This window comes from Hylobates moloch, unplaced genomic scaffold (assembly GCF_009828535.3).
Source record: "Hylobates moloch isolate HMO894 unplaced genomic scaffold, HMol_V3 SCAFFOLD_23, whole genome shotgun sequence".
Lineage (NCBI taxonomy): Eukaryota > Metazoa > Chordata > Mammalia > Primates > Hylobatidae > Hylobates > Hylobates moloch.
Genome location: NW_026652298.1, coordinates 39,693,470 through 39,711,321, shown reverse-complemented (window position 1 = coordinate 39,711,321; position 17,852 = coordinate 39,693,470). Strand labels below are relative to the sequence as shown.

Sequence of the window (17,852 nt, the reverse complement as noted above, 5' to 3'; positions counted from 1 at the left end):
CACGACCTTATCAGTATTTTTGAATGCCTTTTACTTGCCAAGAATTGAGATAATATAAATTTCTGGAACAAGGAAGGAGATGAGTGGCTGGTCAGATGGATGTGAGGTTAGTCATCACGTGGGACACTGTGTGCCAGCAAGGATTTGACAACCTCGTTCTGAGAAAGAACAGGTAGAAGACTTGTATTCTGGGAGCAAGGAGGAAGAAATGCCCAGATCTTCCTAGGGGAGTTAGGAGAGTACAGATATTGTCAGGACAATTTGTAGAATATTCAGGGGGGCCTGGGGCACTTAAACATATGCCAGAGGCTGGGGCCTGGGGTCCAAGGGCATCATGGGGGAGCTCTTTCCAAACTCACGTTCCTGCCTTCTGGGACAGCACCCCTGACCCTTGAGCACACTCATGTGCCAACTTGGGGAGCTAGGGTTTTTATAGAGCCTATTTTATATATTTCAATTGCCTTTTGAAAACCTTTTTTTTTATGATGAGTAAAGAAATACATATAAAATTCAGAAAAAATATATAAAAACATAAACAAGGAAAACAAAGATCACCTACAACCCACTGTCTAGAGAGAATAATTTTTTCATATATATTCTTCCAGATAATTTTGCATTTATATATGTATTTTTTTTTTTTAGACAGAGTCTTGCTCTGTTGCCCACGCTAGAGTGCAGTGGTGCTATCTCGGCTCACCGCAAGCTCCGCCTCCCAGGTTCATGCCATTCTCCTGCCTCAGGCATGTGCTACCACGCCAGGCTAATTTTTTGTATTTTAGTAGAGATGGGGTTTCACTGTGTTGGCCAGGATGGTCTCCATCTCCTGACCTCGTGATCCACCCGCCTCAGCTCCCAAAGTGCTGGGATTACAGGCGTGAGCAACTGCGCCTGGTCCCTTATATATGTAGATTTTTTAATTAAAAGGGTATTGAACCACATAGGTTAGTAAGCTGCTCTTTTCACTAACATCTGTTTTAGATGTAATGTGGTGTACATCTCTCTATGTTTACAGAATTCTACATCACATTGTTAATGGCCGTGTAATATTCTATTTGATTGTATTCTTACATGTCTTCACTTTGTACTATTAAAATGATTTTGGATGATTTAAATGTGATTTAAAAGATAATCAGTTTGCTTTTTACTTATTATGCATTTTCAATTTAAGATACACCAGAAGCTAACATTCTACTGAATTTTATACGAGAAAATAAAGAAACAAACGTTATGGATGATGAAATTGACAGTTATTTGAAAGAATCCATAAATCGTAAGTGACCCTTTAAATATATTTGGATTTTTTTTTTTAAGGCTGAAATTGGGCCTGTAAAGGTCTGTTTGACATGGTAAAAGATACCAGGTTCCTATTCTGTAACTACTATATTTCAACTTTTCTAAAGGTAGCTTAAAATAGTGAGCATCTTTTTCTTTTTCTTTTGAGCCCAGGAGTTCATGAGACCAGCCTGGCCAACATGGCAAAACCTCGTCTCTACTAAAAACACAAAAATTAGCCAGGTATCATGGGATGTGCCTGTAATCCCAGCTGCTTGGGAGGCTGAGGCAGGAGAATCCCTTGAACCTGGGAGGTGGAGGTTGCAGTGAGCTGAGATCCAGCCTGGGTGACAGAGCGAGGCTACACTCCAGCCTGGGTGTCAGAGCAAGACTGTATCTCAAAAAATAAAAAAATAAAAGAAACACAATACAGAATATTTGGCCAGGTGTGGTGGCTCACACTGTAATCCCAGCACTTTGGGAGACTGAGGTAGAGGGATCAGTTGAGGTCAGGAGTTTGAGACCAGCCTGGCCAACATGGTGAAACCCCGTCTCTACTAAAATTACAAAAAATGAGCCAGGCGTGGCGGGGGGGCACCTATAATCCCAGATACTCAGGAGGCTGAGGCAGGAGAATCGCTTGAACCCAAGAGGCGGAGGTTGCAGTGAGATGAGATCACACCACTGTACTCCAGCCTGGGTGACAGAGTGAGACCCCGTCTCCAAAAAAAAAGAAACATAATACAGAATGCAACAAACAGCCCCAAATAAACAGTTATTTGGTTAACATCTTTTAATCTATCTTTTTGTGCATATATACTAATAGAAGGATAAAGACATAAAAATATTATAAATAGATATACATCACCATCTTTTTATTGAAGAAAATTAAATTTCATGCACTAGATATCAATAAAAGAGAAGAAACCAATGAGGTGCTGAAGGAACCGGATAACTTCTCATAAAAGTTTTCTTACCCAAGTAATATTTGTTCCTGGAAGATTCTTCTAAGATAAAGAAAAATAAAAATGAATAACAGGTTGTTTTTAGTTTTGTAAAGTTTATTTTTGTTGTTGCTTCACATCCTCGCTCATGTTGTGTTATTAGTCTTTTAAATGTTAGATGTTTAGTGGAATTCTCTTTTTTTTTTGAAATGGAGTCTGGCTCTATCACCCAGGCTGGGGTGCAATGCCGCGATCTCGGCTGAGTGCAACCTCCACCTCCTGGGTTTAAGCGATTCTCCTTCCTCAGCCTCCCAAGTAGCTGGGATTATGGGCACACACTGCTACACCCAGCTAATTTTTTATTTTTAGTAGAGACAGGGTTTTGCTATGTTGGCCAGGCTGGTCTCAAACTCCTGACCTCAAGAGATCCACCAGTCTCAACCTCCCAAAGTGTTGGAATTACAGGCATGAGCCACCACATCTGGCCTACTCTTGTTTAATTTGTATTTTCCTGATGATTATTGAGGCCAATACATGTATTGGCCATTTTGATAACTTTTATTTGTGATGTACTTTTATTTTATTTTATTTTATTTTATTTTATTTTATTTTATTTTATTTTATTTTATTTTATTTTATATTTTATTTTATTTTATTCTATTTCATTCTATTTGATTCTATTTTATTTTATTATTTATTTATTTATTTATTTATTTATTATTATTATTTTTTTTGAGACAGAGTCTCGCTGTCGCCCAGGCTGGAGTGCAGTGGCACGATCTCAGCTCACTGCAAGCTCCGCCTCCCGGGTTCACGCCATTCTCCTGCCTCAGCCTCCCGAGTAGGTGGGAGGACAGGCACCCGCCACCACGCCCGGCTAATTTTTTGTATTTTTTAGTAGAGACAGGGTTTCACCATGTTAGCCAGGATGGTCTCGATCTCCTGACCTTGTGATCCACCTGCCTCGGCTTCCCAAAGTGCTAGGATTATAGGCGTGAGCCACTGCGCCCGGCTGTGATGGACTTTTAAAAGTCTCTTCCCCATTTAAAAAATTGAGTCACTGTCGCCGGGTGCGACGGCTCACGCCTGTAATTCCAGCACTTTGGGAGGCCAAGGCGGGCGGATCAGAGGTCAGGAGATGGAGACCATCCTGGCTAACACGGTGAAAACCCGTCTCTACTAAAAATACAAAAAAATTAGCCCGGTGTGGTGGCGGGCACCCGTAGTCCCAGCTACTCGGGAGGCTGAGGCAGGAGAATGGCGTGAACCTGGGAGGCGGAGCTTGCAGTGAGCCGGGACCGTGCCACTGCACTCCCGCCTGGGCAACGAACGAGACTCTGTCTCAAAAAAAAAATAAATAAAAAAAAATAAAAATAATAATAATAATGATTTTTAAAAATTGGTCACTGAGTGATTTTGTTTTTGCCAGATGAGTGCAATGGGCCATTTGGTCCCCACAAACGATTCTCCTGCCTCAGCCTCCTGAGTAGCTGGGATTACAGGCATGCACCACCACGCCTGGCTAATTTTTTTTTTTTTTTTTAGTAGAGACAGGGTTTCTTCATGTTGGTCAGGCTGCTCTCGAACTCCCAACCTCAGGTGATCTGCCCACCTCAGCCTCCCAAATTGCTGGGATTACAGGCATGAGCCACCATGCCCAGCTGAGTCACTGTCTTTTTCTAATTGATATTTAAGAATTCTTTGGATAATTCTAGATGAGTCCTTTATCTCATTGTAGACTGCTAGCATCTCCCACTCTGTGGCTTGCCTTTTCACTTTTTTAATGGTGTCTTTTGATGAACAGAAATTCTTCATTTTAATGAAGACTAATTTCATTTCCTTTTTTTCCTTATGTTTTGCTTTTATGTCCATTTATAGAATCAGTGTTTATATAGCCAACATAGTAATTTTTCTGTTACTTAAGCTACTGCATGTTCTCATTTGTCATAGCTTTCCATTTGGATGTAATCTTTTATATTTTTTAGAATATATACAGAACTGTAATACTTCTTTCTATTTTTAGTAAATACAATAGTTGATGTCTATACAGTTGAACAATTAAAGGGAAAAGCTTTGAAGAATGAAGGAAAAGCTGATCCTTCCTATGGCATCCTTTATGCCTACATTTCCACACTCAACATTGATGATGAAACTACAAAAGTAGTTCGAAATAGATGGTAAGGATCTGTGTGTCACTTCTAGCAAATTCATTTTTGTAAGAAATAATTAGTTAATAAATTTTAAGCTCTCTAAAAGTTAAAGCTGTTTGCTGATGTAACAGGGGTTATGTATTTGAGATAAATGTATAAAAAACTATACTGAAAAGTTTCCATAGCAAACTAGATTAAAATATTATAATTGCCTTTTAAAATATAATCTATATTTCTGTAATTCTAACATATAAAGATATAATGTGAGAAACTTCTGACAGACTTGTCTAATGATTTGGCAGAAAACTATTTTGGTTGCTAGGCCCTATAGTAATGTAGTGACAGCATTAAAAAGAAATTATTTTCAAGCCAGGTGCAGTAGCATGTGCCTGTAGTCTCAGCTACTCAGGAGGCTGAGGTGGGAGCATCAGTTGAGCCCAGGAGTTTGAAGAGTTTGAGTCCAGCCTAGGAAACATCAAACCTCTTGTAGATCGAAGTTAGTATTTACTTGCATAGAAAATAAACTCCAGGCCGGGCATGGTGGCTCACGCCTGTAATCCCAGCACTATGGGAGGTTGAGGCAGGTGGATCACCTGAGGTCAGGAGTTCAAGATCAGCCTGGCCAATATGGTGAAACACCATCTGTACTAAAAATACAAAAAATTAGCTGGGTGTGGTGGCGGGCACCTGTAATGCCTTCTACTTCAGAGGCTGAGGCCTGAGAATTGCTTGAACCCAGGAGGCGGAGGTCGCGGTGAGCCGAGTTTGCGCCATTGCACTCCAGCCTGGGCGACAAGAGTGAAACTCTGTCTCAAAAAAAAAAAAAAAAAAGAAAAGAAAAGAAAGTAAACTCCAGTAGATTTAATACTGTTAGCTAAAAGATGCTTGGCAAGAAATGTGTAATATTATTAGGAAAGTCTCGCTATGGATTTTTATAATTGAATTTTCATTGAGATAATCCTAGATTCACGTGGAAGTATAAGAAATAATAAGAGGGCTGGGCGCAGTGGCTCACACCTGTAATCCCAGCACTTTGGGAGGCCAAGGTGGGTGGATCACGAGGTCAGGAGATTGAGACCATCCTGGCTAACATGGTGAAACCCTGTCTCTACTAAAAAATACAAAAAAATTAGCTGGGCATGATGGTGGGCGCCTGTAGTCCCAGCTACTCAAGAGGCTGAGGCAGGAGAATGGTGTGAACCTGGGAGGCAGAGCTTGCAGCAAGCCGAGATTGCGCCACTGCACTGCACTCCAGCCTGGGCGACGGAGCGAGACTGTGTCTCAAAAAAAAAATAATAATAATAATAAGAGAGATCTCTTGTGGCTTTTGCCCCGTTTCCCCCAGCGTTACCATTTTGCAAGTGATAGTGCCATGTCACAGCCAGGATATCAACACCATTCAATCCACTAGTCTTATTCAAATTCCTCCAGGTTCACATGCAGTCGTGTGTGTGCGTTCTAATTAGTTTTATCACACTTTTAAGTTTGTGTATCTGTTGCCACAGTCAAGATACTGACCTCTGGATTTTTAAAACATTTTATGATGTGGTATTAAAGTTGAAAAAACTAATGTGGAGGATGCTGTGTAAGGCCTTGTGTTCATTTTTTGAAAAATAGTTTTCAAAAATTAAAAAACTAATTTTTTCCCCTGTACATTTATTATTGATATCTGAGGAAAAGCATCTAAAATTTGCTAGACCAAGTGATCTGTGGCTAGACAAGAAACCACTATCTTCAGTTCATTTCCCCTATTTGAGAAATTTGAATTAGGTTCCCTGTTTAAAATTGCCAAAGTAATGCTTCAGAAATATGGAATAGCATAAATCACTGAAAAGAAAGAGAGGAGAGTGTATCACCAGCAGTGTTAATGGCATGTGGGTGCCACCCGGCCAGCCTTGCAAGGCTTTCTGTATTTGTAGAGAAGGCCCCGTGCAGGCCCATCCAGTGAGCAGCTGTTGAACTCGTGCTTTCCAGGCACAAGACACAATTCCTGCCCTCAGAACTCCCAGCCGGGGAGGTGAGAATAAGGAGCTGATGCGACAGCACCAGTCAGTCCTGAGGCGTGCACTCTGCTGCTGTTCCAGGAGGGAAAGGCTGCGGGCTGGGATACGAGAAGGGAGGGCCCCAGCAAGGAAATGAGACTGGGATGGATCTCGAGGGCTTGGCAGAGCGAGGGAAGAAAGGAGGGCAGGCAGAGAACTGGTGTACGCAGTTTCAGATGACTCCTGAGAATGGCTGCGTAGAAAGTGTGTTTTACTGTTTTTTACGACTGTCTTGTAGACTGCATAGCACTGAACACTCAGTAAGTTTTCTACACACTGACGTAGAGTTTTTAGTGATAATTCTTTTTCTGCTACAGAGGAAATTTGTCGCTTAGGGCATCACATTTTATCATTGTCTTTGTTTCTTTTCAGTTCCAGCTGTGGTTATATTGTAAATGAAGCATCTAACATGTGCGCAACTTGCAACAAAAACTCCTTGGACTTTAAATCTGTCTTCCTCAGTTTCGATATGCTGATTGATCTGACTGATCACACAGGCACCCTTCATTCCTGTAGTCTCACAGGAAGTGTTGCTGAGGAGACTTTGGGCTGCACGGTAAATAGCAAAAAGAAAGAAATGTTTAGAATATTTCCAAAGTGAATGCTTTTTCCCCCCAAAAAATAGGTTGTTTTGTCAAACATTTCATAGAAATTAATTCACTAATAAGCCTGGGAAAAAATCATCTTGCTTTAAACACACATTGCTTTGATGAACAAATGTTACATATTTTATATTAAAATCCTAGCTAATATTTACTATTATGAGTAATGACTGAGGCCATTAGCCTAAATGGATAAATAAACATAATGTTTTAGGGCTGGGCACCGTGGCTCACACCTGTAATCTCAGCACTTTGGGAGGCCGAAGAGGGTGGATCACTTGAGGTCAGGAGTTTGAGACCAGCCTGGCCAATATGGCAAAACCCCATTTCTACTAAAAATACAAAAATTAGCTGGATGTGGTGACGTGCACTTGTAATCCTAGCTACTCAGGAGGCTGGGGCACGAGAATCACTTGAACCCAGGATGTGGAAGTCGCAGTGAGCCAAGATCACGCCACTGCACTCCAGCCTGGTGATAGAGTGAGACTTGTCTCAAAATAATTTAAAAAAAAAACAACACCAAGGAAACATGATGTTTGATATAGTCGAGTAACGACGGGTAAAACAACAAGTCGGAGATGTTGATCCGTCATAAGGTGGTTTTTCTAGGAAGATTTGGCTGTGTTTCACCTAGTCAGTTACATAAAGTCAGCTACAGGTTTTCTCCCTGGTTTGCAGCTATACAACGGCAGCAGATACTTAGGGATTAGCATGTGCATTTGGCAATAGGCACCTGTGTTTTATTGTTAAAACCAGCTCATGAAATTTACCATTAGACTTTAGTTCCAAATTCTGCTTCCACTTTATTGAGGGGATTTTTCCTTGCTGAGATACCTGATTACCTTTAGAGATTCTGCTTATATAGCCTTTCCTGCCTTATCTTCTCTATCAAAACAATTGAGTTGGCTGGGCATAGTGGGTCACGCCTGTAATCCTACCACTTTGGGAGGCTGAGGCAGGAGGATCACTTGAGGCCAGGAGTTCAAGATCACCCTGGGCAACATAGTGAGACCCTCTGTCTCTACAAAAAATAAAACATAAAACAGTTAGCCAGGGAAGAGCAGTGCATACCTGTAACCTCAGAAACGGGAAGCTGAGGGAGGATTGCTTGACCCCGGGAGCTCGAGGCTGCAGTGAGCTGTGATAGCACTGCTGCACTCCAGCTTGGGCGACAGAGTGAGACCCTGTCTCTACAAACAAAAACAAATGATTGAGCTATAATTACTGCAAATAAAATTTCATTTCTAATGAGAAAGTTTGTTTCACACTGTTGTCAAAATTTTCTTTGTGAACTTGATATATTTGTCTCATCTTTTTTTTTTTAACCAGGTAAATGAGTTTCTTGCAATGACAGATGAACAGAAAACAGCATTAAAGTGGCAATTTCTCTTGGAAAGAAGCAAAATTTATTTAAAAGTTAGTGCATTTTATAGTGCCATATTATTCTATATATTTATTATTCTGTATATTCAAACCATAAGAAAAACCTAGATAAATTGGAGAATTTATTATTTCTAATGCCCAGTTCCCAGATGTGCATGAGGATTCAGCTATCCTAAAAACAAAGGAAGTAGCCAGGGCTTTCCATATTGTATACAGGAGTCACCAAAGATAGCCAAGAAAAGAGACCAACAAAGGAAATATCCTTTAAGGTTACATCCAAAACAAGGGAAAGGGCTTTAAAATCAGAGCTGCTGGGTGCAATAGTGCACACCTGTAATCCCAGCTACTTGGTAGGCTGAGGTGGGAGGATCGCCTGAACCCAGGAGTTTGAGGCCAGCCTGGGCAACACAGTGAGACCCCTCTCTTGGCCCCTGAACCCCAAAAGGTCAGACTAGGTTGTCCCCACCCCCACCCACCCTGTGGTGTTCCCTTCAGTTAGTGAGGCAGTGTAAGATAGCACAATTAAGTGCTTCGATTGTTGAGGGGAGACAGATTTGGTCTGAATCCTAATCCCACCACACGTCAGCCTGTGAGACCCTGCAGAGGTTAATTAAATTTGCTAACCTGCAAAATTCCACGATCCTCCAACTCTGAAGGGCCACAGTTGCCTCCTGAGGCACTTCAGTGTTGGAGGATCCTCAAGTCTTAGTGTTCAAGTAGTCAGAGGGGGAAAAGTGCAGTGAGACAAACTCCCCTGTTGCAGATGAGAAAAGTGGGTCCAAGAAGTGTTGCCACTTGCCCTGGGTCACAGGTGAGACTGGACCCAGCCAGCCTGGTTGCTTCACTTCATGGTTCTCAACTCTTTTCTCTTGTATTCTCCCGCAAGTTAATGTGCTCCCGTTTGTGTGGGTTATATCTACTGATACTTGCTGTACTGGAGCTTAATACTGAAAAAATTTTAAAACATTCTAGAGCGCACATTCCATTTGTGTCAGACTAATGGTATCATGGAGCCTCTAGAAAACATGGCGTGCTGATGAGAGAATTAGTATTATTATGAAATTAGTTTTCATCTCATGGACATCCTGCAGGAGCATTTGTGAATGCTGCATCTCCTCCATCTCAGCCTCATAAGCAGGTTTTCCCATTTTCCATGGCCACCAACACATCTGAATAGTTTGCAGACATGGAGTCTCCAGTAGCCTTACCAATATTTCTAGGACCTCAGCTTGAGGCCTCTTCACTACCAGGCCAAAGGAAGAAAAGTTGCAGTAAGATGCTGCATCTCTTCAACGGGTAGCATGGGCCCCTAAATACTGTCTCTTTGCAAGTCAGGGCACGCTCAGGTCCTTGACCTACCCTGTATGCTTTCCCTCTAGACAGGAGGCACCACTTGCTAATGAGTCTGATCAACTTAAGTTCATGGGAACTTAAGAGTTTTCTAAATTTGATTCAAATACAACAATGAATGACCCTCAAGTGGATACTGCACTTTTCCAGAGAATGTGTGTAACAGATGTTCCAGGTGGTTTTAACAAATATTCACAATTATGGACAAGCTGCTTCATGCATTAGGTAACACAGTATTTTACAAATAAAAAGATGTAAAATCCAAAACCAAAATCCAAAAACCATGATGCATACAAAAATAAAATAACACATGTTGAAGATTTAACTCATTAATTAATGAGGGAACCAGTAAGATATAGGGGAGAAGAAGTATTCAAAGGGGAACTGGTTCATGACCAGCCTGTCCAAGATGATGAAACCCCATCTCTACTAAAACTACAAAAATTAGCCGGGCATGGTGGCAGGTGCCTGTCATCCCAGCTACTCAGGAGGCTGAGGAGTAGAATTGCTGGAACGTGGGAGGCAGAGGTTGCAGTGAGCCGAGATCTCACCACTGCACTCCAGCCTGGGTGACAGAGTGAGACTGTGTCTCCAAAAAAAAAAAAGAAAAAAAAAAAAGGAATTGGAAGAATAGATACATAGGCAGGCAATGCAAAATGCTGAATGGGTTTGCTTGTAGATGAACCACTGGGCTCCTCTATAGGGCAGAAGCAGTGCATCTTCATTCACTGAGACAGACTTCATGGGGAGTCCATGAGCAGGGTCATTCGAATCACTGTCAGCTTTCTACAACCTAGTTCTAAAACAGCTCAGTCCATGCAATGGGAGGTGTAGCCCCTGTAGAATCAGACAGCTCTCAACATGTTCTAGCCAATGTCAGACTACCACAACATTCCACTGAAAGGGTACCCGCTTATTGTTATTGCCCATTTAAAGTCTTTCACAGTTTTCCCTGGTGTTGGTACTTTTTTCCCTCTCAGTCTTGAAATTAAAGTGGTTGATATGTCCTTCCACTCTATATTAAATAAAATGTTGGTTAAAGTGCTGTATAAATTATAAAAAATAAGACTATTAAAATAAGACTATTATTAAATTATGTCATCATATTCCTGTAGTCTCACAGATTGAGTCCCTGCTACAGCTTAAAGTCTATCACAGTTGGTAGTTTGAACACACATTAAGCCCTTTTTCCTATGTTATACTCTGTTTTTTTTTTTGAGACAGAGTCTCACTCTGCTCGCTCTGTCACCCAGACTGGAAGACGTGGTGCGATCACAGCTTACTGCAGCCTCAACCTTCGCAGGTTCAAGGGATCCTCCCGCCTCAGCCACCGAGTAGCTGGGACCACAGGTGTGCACCACCACGCCTGGCTAATTTTTATATTTTTAGTAGAGACAGGGTTTCACTTTGTTGGCCAGGCTGGTCTTGAACTTCAGGCCTCAAGTGATCTACCTGCGTTGGCCTCCCAAAGTGCTGGGATTACAGGCATGAGCCGCCTCGCCCAGCCCTGCATTAGACTTTTTTTTTTAGTGGGGGGTGGGGGCGGGGGACAGAGTTTTGCTCTAGTTGCCCAAGCTGGAGTGCAATGGCGCAATCTCTGCTCAATGCAACCTCTGCCTCCTGGGTTCAAGCGATTTTCCTGCCTCAGCCTTCTGAGTAGCTGGGATAACAGGTGTGTGCCACCATGCCTGGCTAATTTTTCGTATTTTTAGTTGAAATGGGAGTTTCACCATGTTAGCCGGGCTGGTCTCGAACTCCTGACCTCAGGTGATCTGCCCGCCTTGGCCTCCCAAAGTGCTGGGATTACAGGCGTGAGCCACCGCACCCGGCCACATTAGACTTTTAATCCCAACTTTCCTACCTTAGAGAAACAGCATGAAAAGTGACATAAATTTTTACAAAATCAGTCAGAAGCTGGGCCTGTAAATTAACTGTACTCCGAGACTGGAACTCTTCCCATCATCTTCCAGCTCCAATGGAAGTTTATATTAATATCTGTAAACAAAACTTTCATTGCAGTTCTCTATTTGTGATCATTGATTTTTCAACTTGATATACAAGGGGATTTTAAAAATTAACTTTTGTCTCTTTTTCTGTTTCTCCTCGCAGTTTGTTCTATCACACAGAGCAAGGAGTGGATTGAAAATTAGTGTACTCTCGTGCAAGCTTGCAGATCCTACTGAGGCAAGCAGAAACTTGTCTGGACAAAAGCATGTTTAAAATGGTCTATCATTTTAAACTCTGGAAAAGTATATGAGTTTCAACTCCCTTTAAAATGGGATATTAATTTGAAAATTATGGGGAAAATTGCATTTTGTTTACATGTGGTGAACATGTTTCTAGAAATTGTTATGGTGGAGGTGGTCTGGGTGAGTCTGAAGGCCTCTCTCATCTGACGTCCCTTCTTAGAAAGCCTCCTACTGTCTTTGCCTTGTCTCCTCCCAAGTTGGAAAATGTTTACATGAATTAATAAACAGATTTAATCTTCTACAGATTTGAATGATTTATTTTCTTTTCCATGTAGTTGAGCAGCTTTGAGTGAGTTTCTTAATCCTGGGTGAATGATTTATTTTCTTAAGCCAGTTTATTATTTGTCTTGGTTCCCTGGAAAAAGAGTAGGACCTCAAGGGCTGGGCATGGTGGCTCACACCTGTAATCCCAGCACTTTGGGACGCCAAGGCAGTCAGGAGATCGAGACCATCCCGGCTAACACAGTGAAACCCCATCTCTACTAAAAATAAAAAAATTAGCTGTGTGTGGTGGCACATGCCTGTAGTCCCAGCTACTCAGGAGGCTGAGGCAGGAGAATCTCTTGAACCTGGGATGCGAAGGTTGTAGTGAGCTGAGATGGAGCCACTGCACTCCAGCCTGGGTGACAGAGCAAGACTCCGTCTAAAAAAAAAAAAAAGGTAGGACCTCTAAAGACTACTTTCTGAGAGCTGGGTGGTGACTCGTCATCTGACAGGACGAGGGCAAGGGGCTCTCGGCGCTGGGTGGGAATAGCCAAAGTCGTGGGCAATCCTGTGCTACTGTTTTGAGCACCTGGAGCTTTTCTAGCCCCTGGTCTTCTCAGGTGACACACTGGAGTGCCCAGTGCTTGTGGAGGCTTGCTGGCTCAGGGCTGACATGACTGAGTCTGAATCAACTGGGAGGAGACCAACTTCAAAAGTTTCACGAGCGTGCCCGGGTCTGAGAACTCTGAGGGGGACCTACTCAGGACATGAGGATGACAGCTGCCATTTTATCTGTTTGCTTTGCAGCAGCCACAAAGTAAACTGCTCAGCTCCACACCACTGAGAGTCACTTGCTTCAGGGCACAGACTCCGGCCTGTGAAGACCCACCGCTAAGGTCACTGTTGACCCACAGCCTGGGAAGTTTGGCCTGGTACTTTAGAAGGCTACACGCCCTCCACCACAGGATTGAAAAAAAAGGAAAAAGTGAGTATATGAAACTGGGTTTCCTAAGGCTGGTGTTGGGAGATAAACTATCTTGTCAGTCATGTTTTATCTGGTTTTTACCATGTGCAGCCACAGAGGAGGGATGCAGGTTCACCCCTAAGTGTCCAAATTGTGGTGATAAGGTAATGAACGACTTGACCTAGCTGTGCAGAACAGGCCTTCCATCCTCCCTTGGGGAGAACTGGGGTGTTTGTGAAGCCAGGTGAATGGGGAGGGTGGACAGGGAAGGAAGGATAGGAGAGAAGTGAGGGTGTCGTGGTTGGTGCTGGCTTGGCTCCCACTGTTGGTTCAGCAAGAGTGGGTACGGTGCCCCTCCACTGAGCCCCGTGTCCAGGAGCTCAGGAGATGCCACCTTACTCGGTTAATTTTAAAACATGTTGTAGAGACAGGGATCTTGCCATTTTGCCCAGGCTGGTCTTGAATTCCTGGGCTCAAGTGATCCACCTGCCTCAGCCTCCCAAAGCTGTGAGCCACCACACCCAGCCGACATTTATATTTTTTTAAAAAAGAGGAAAATAGGCCGGGTGCGGTGGCTCACGCCTGTAATCCCAGCACTTTGGGAGGCTGAGGTGGGTGGATCACGAGGTCCAGAGATGGAGACCATCCTGGCTAACATGGTGAAGCCCCATCTCTACTAAAAATACAAAAAAATTAGCCGGGTATGGTGGCAGGCGCCAGTTGTCCCAGCTACTCGGGAGGCTGAGGCAGGAGAATGGCATGAACCCAGGAGGTGGAGGTTGCGGTGAGCCGAGATCGCGCCACTGCACTCCAGCCTGGGGGACAGAGAAAGACTCCGTCTCAAAAAAAAAAAAAAAAAAAAAAAAAAAAAAAAAAAAAAAAAAAAAAAAAAAAAAAAAAAAAAAAAAAAAAAAAAAAAAGAGTATAGGGGCCGGGCACGATTACATGCCTGTAATCCCAGCACTTTAGGAGGCCAAAGTGAGTGGATCACCTGAGGTCAGGAGTTCGAGACCAGCCTGGCCAAAATGGTGAAACCATGTCTCTACTAAAAAACACAAAAATTGGCCGGGCATGGTGGCTCACGCCTGTAATCCCAGCACTTTGGGAGGCCGAGTCGGGCGGATCACGAGGTCAGGAGATTGAGACCATCCTGGCTAACACAGTGAAACCCTGTCTCTACTAAAAATACAAAAAGTTAGCCGGGAGAGGTGGCGGGCGCCTGTAGTCCCAGCTACTCAGGAGGCTGAGGCAGGAGAATGGCGTGAACCCCTGGGGGCGGAGCCTGCAGTGAGCCGAGATCATGCCACTGCACTCCAGCCTGAGCGACAGCAAGACTCCGTCTCAAAAAAAAAAAAAAACACACACACACAAAAATTAGCTGGGCGTGGTGGCGGGTGCCTATAATCCCAGCTACTCAGGAGGCTAAGGCAGGGAGAATTGCTTGAACCTGGGAGATGGAGGTTGCAGTGAGTCGAGATTGCATCACTGCACTCTAGCCTGGCAACAGAGTGAGACTCAGTCTCAGAGAAAAAAAAAAAAGTAAGGCCGGGCGCAGTGGCTCACGCCTGTAATCCCAGCACTTTGGGAGGCCGAGGCGGGCGGATTACGAGGTCAGGAGATCGAGACCATCCTGGCTAACACGGTGAAACCCCGTCTCTACTAAAAATACAAAAAATTAGCCGAGCGTGGTGGCGGGCGCCTGTAATCCCATCTACTCGGGAGGCTGAGGCAGGAGAATGGCGTGAACCCAGGAGGCGGAGCTTGCAGTGAGCCGAGATCGCGCCACTGCACTCCAGCATGGGTGACAGAGCGAGACTCCGTCTCAAAAAAAAAAAAGTATGGAAAAGGAGGTAGATGGTGAGTAGAGTGACTGAACATGAAGTAAAGAATAAGGGCTGGTCATGGTGGCTCATGCCTATAATCCCAGCACCTTGGAAGGCTGAGGCGGATGGATCACTTGAGGTCAGGAGTTTGAGACCAACCTGGCCAATGTGTTGAAACCACATCTTTACTAAAAAACACAAAAATTAGCCAGGTGTGGTGGTGGACACCTATAATCCTAGCTACTCAGGAGGCTGAGGCATGAGAGATGCTTGAACCTGGGAAGCCGAGGTTTTAGTTAGCCGAGATCGTGCCACTATACTTTGGCCTGGGTGACAGAGGGAGACTCTGCCTCAACAACAGCAACAAAAAACCAGCCAGGCACAGTGGCTCATGCCTGTAATCCCAACACTTTGGGAGACCGAGGTGGGTGGATCACCTGAGGCCAGGATTTTGAGACCAGCCTGGCCAACCTGGTGAAACCCTATCTCTACTAAAAACGCAAAAACTAGCTGGGCACGATGGTGAGCGCCTGTAATCCCAGCTACTCAGGAGGCTGAGGCAGGAGAATTCGTTGAACCCAGGAGGCGGAGGTGGCAGTGAGCCGAGATTGCGCCATGGCACTCCAACCTGGGCGACGAGCGAAACTGTCTCAAAAAATAAAAATGAAAAAGATAATAAGAGAAGAATGAACTCTGCTGGGATTTATTCTAGGATGAAGAGAAGCAACAGCAGGCCCGTGACCTGTTTGAGGAGGCTGCTCATCAGGGATGTCTGACCAGCTCCTACCTCCTCTGGGAAAGCGACAGGAGGACAGATGTGAGTGAAGCCTGCTCTGGGTAGGGGGCAGTTACGCTGGACAAAGGCGTAGTTGATGCTGGTCCTTGGATGCGGTTCTGTCCGCAAAAGGGAGGCAGCTCTTGCTGCTCCCGGTCTCTCAGCCTCCAGGAGCCACTAGTCAGTCGGCTGTTCTTGGCACCCCCAAAAATGACTCCCACCATTTGAGAGAAGAGGTGGGAAGTTAGCGTATTGTCAGCCCTTCTGGGTCTTGGTTCTGAGTTCCTCCCAAGACGCAGTTGTATAAAGGCTCGGTGATCTTCTCCCACTGACAGGTGTCAGATCCTGGGCGATGCCTTCACAGCTTCCGAAAACTCAGGGACTGCGCTGCCAAAGGCTGCTGGGAAGCGCAGGTGAGGTGCGGGGCTGGGATGACGTGGGGAGCTGGCCTTTCTCCCTCCAGCCTTGGGGCAGGACTATCTGGGCTCCCACATGGGAGGCCGGGATTGAGGGATGCCGTAAGATCGGTTCAGCACTGGAACTGAGTCTTAAAGGACCAGGTACACAGTGAGAAGAGCTGGGAAATGGTTATTCATCTCTGCCCATCCACCGTTGTCTCTCAGCCAGCCAACCTCTTAATTTTCAAATGCTTGTGAGCTATAGCTGCTGTCAAAATTTGTGCCATTCTTGAAAGTTGTCCCATAGGTAGAACTGATCTTGACGACAAAACTTGAGGCTGCTTGAGAGCAGAGGGGCATGTAGAGTCCCTTCCTGCTTCCTCTTCCTGTTAGTGCCTTGCTCATCATGTCACCTGATCACCAGGTCATCCAAGGGCTAGAGGCAGGAAATCAAGCATTGGTAGACTCTCCCCTCACAGCTGTAAAGAAGTTGTTAGATCCAGGCGCAGTGGCTCACACCTGAAATCCCAGCACTCTGGGAGGCCAAGGTGGGCGGATGACCTGAGGTCAGGAGTTCGAGACCAGCCTGGCCAACATGGTGAAACTGTCTCTACTAAAAATAGAAAATTAGCTGGGCATGGTAGCGGGCACCTGATACTCAGGAGGTTGAGGCAGGAGAATCACTTGAACCCGGGAGGCAGAGGTTGCAGTACCACTACACTCCAGCATGGGCGACAGAGCAAGACTCTCTCTGAAGAAAAAAAAAAAAGGTTGTCAGGACAAATCAAAGAAAGCTCCTATTTGCCAAATGGATAGAAGCTTGTTCTTGTCACCCCACCAAGTGGGTGGCAGAGTGATCTGTGCTCAAATGCTAGGGACAAAATTACAAATTGATAATGGCCCAGCCCGAGGTGTCATAGCACATTGTGGTGTTCACGTCCAAAAAGCCAGTCAACGGGTTTACAAGAAGGCCAGGCGTGGTGGCTCATGCTGATAATCCCAGCACTTTAGGAGGCTGAGTTGGGAGAATCGCTTGAGCCCAGGAGTTCAAGACCAGCCGTGGCAACATAGTGAGACCTCATCTCGACAAAAAATTTAAAAATTAGCTGGATGGGTTGGGTGCAAGTGGCTCATGCCTGTAATCCCAGCACTTTGAGAGGCTGAGGCGGGCGGATCACGAAGTTAAGAGATCGAGACCACCCTGGCCAATGTGGTGAAACCCCGTCTTTACTAAAAATACAAAAAAAATTAGCTGGGCGTGGTGGCGCGTGCCTATAGTCCCAGCTACTTGGGAGGCTGAGACAGGAGAATTGCTTGAACCCAGAAGGAGGAAGTTGCAGTGAGCCAAGATCGTGCCACTGCACTCCAGCCTGGCAACAGAGCAATACTCCATCTCAAAAAAAAAAAAAAAAAAAAAATTAGCTGGATGTGGTGGTGTGTGCCTTGTAGTCCAGCTACTCAGGAGGCTGAGGCAGGAGGATCACTTGAGCCTGGGAGGTCAAAGCTGCAGGAGCCATGATCGCAACACTGTACTTCAGCCTAGGCTACAGAGGGAGTCCCTATCTCAACAAAAAAATTGTTTACAAGAAATGCAACAACGTTGTTCTATTGGCAACTCAGGGTAATCAATAAGAATAAGAAGACTCCAGTGGAAGTTCAAGGGGCCTCAGTCGATTCTCAAAAAAGAGGAAATAGG

The 17,852-nt window shown here is 44.6% G+C and overlaps 1 protein-coding gene across 5 annotated transcripts in view; it reads left to right on the top strand.

The window, feature by feature from the left end:
• MEIOB (meiosis specific with OB-fold) overlaps positions 1 to 12,233 on the top strand; it is a 41,339-nt gene extending 29,106 nt beyond the window's left edge. For 3 of the 5 annotated variants that reach the window (XM_058433837.1, XM_058433836.1, XM_058433834.1), the window contains exons 10-15: positions 1,169 to 1,270; positions 4,240 to 4,393; positions 6,781 to 6,964; positions 8,340 to 8,426; positions 10,968 to 11,093; positions 11,853 to 11,949. In XM_058433837.1, the coding sequence (XP_058289820.1) occupies positions 1,169 to 1,270; positions 4,240 to 4,393; positions 6,781 to 6,964; positions 8,340 to 8,426; positions 10,968 to 11,081 (641 nt within the window). In that variant the 3' untranslated portion in view covers positions 11,082 to 11,093; positions 11,853 to 11,949. Of the gene's footprint in view, positions 1 to 1,168; positions 1,271 to 4,239; positions 4,394 to 6,780; positions 6,965 to 8,339; positions 8,427 to 10,967; positions 11,094 to 11,852 lie in introns of all 5 variants that reach the window. The other 2 variants (XM_032144956.2, XM_058433835.1) reach the window with 1 other exon arrangement.
• The last annotated feature ends 5,619 nt before the right edge of the window (positions 12,234 to 17,852 follow it).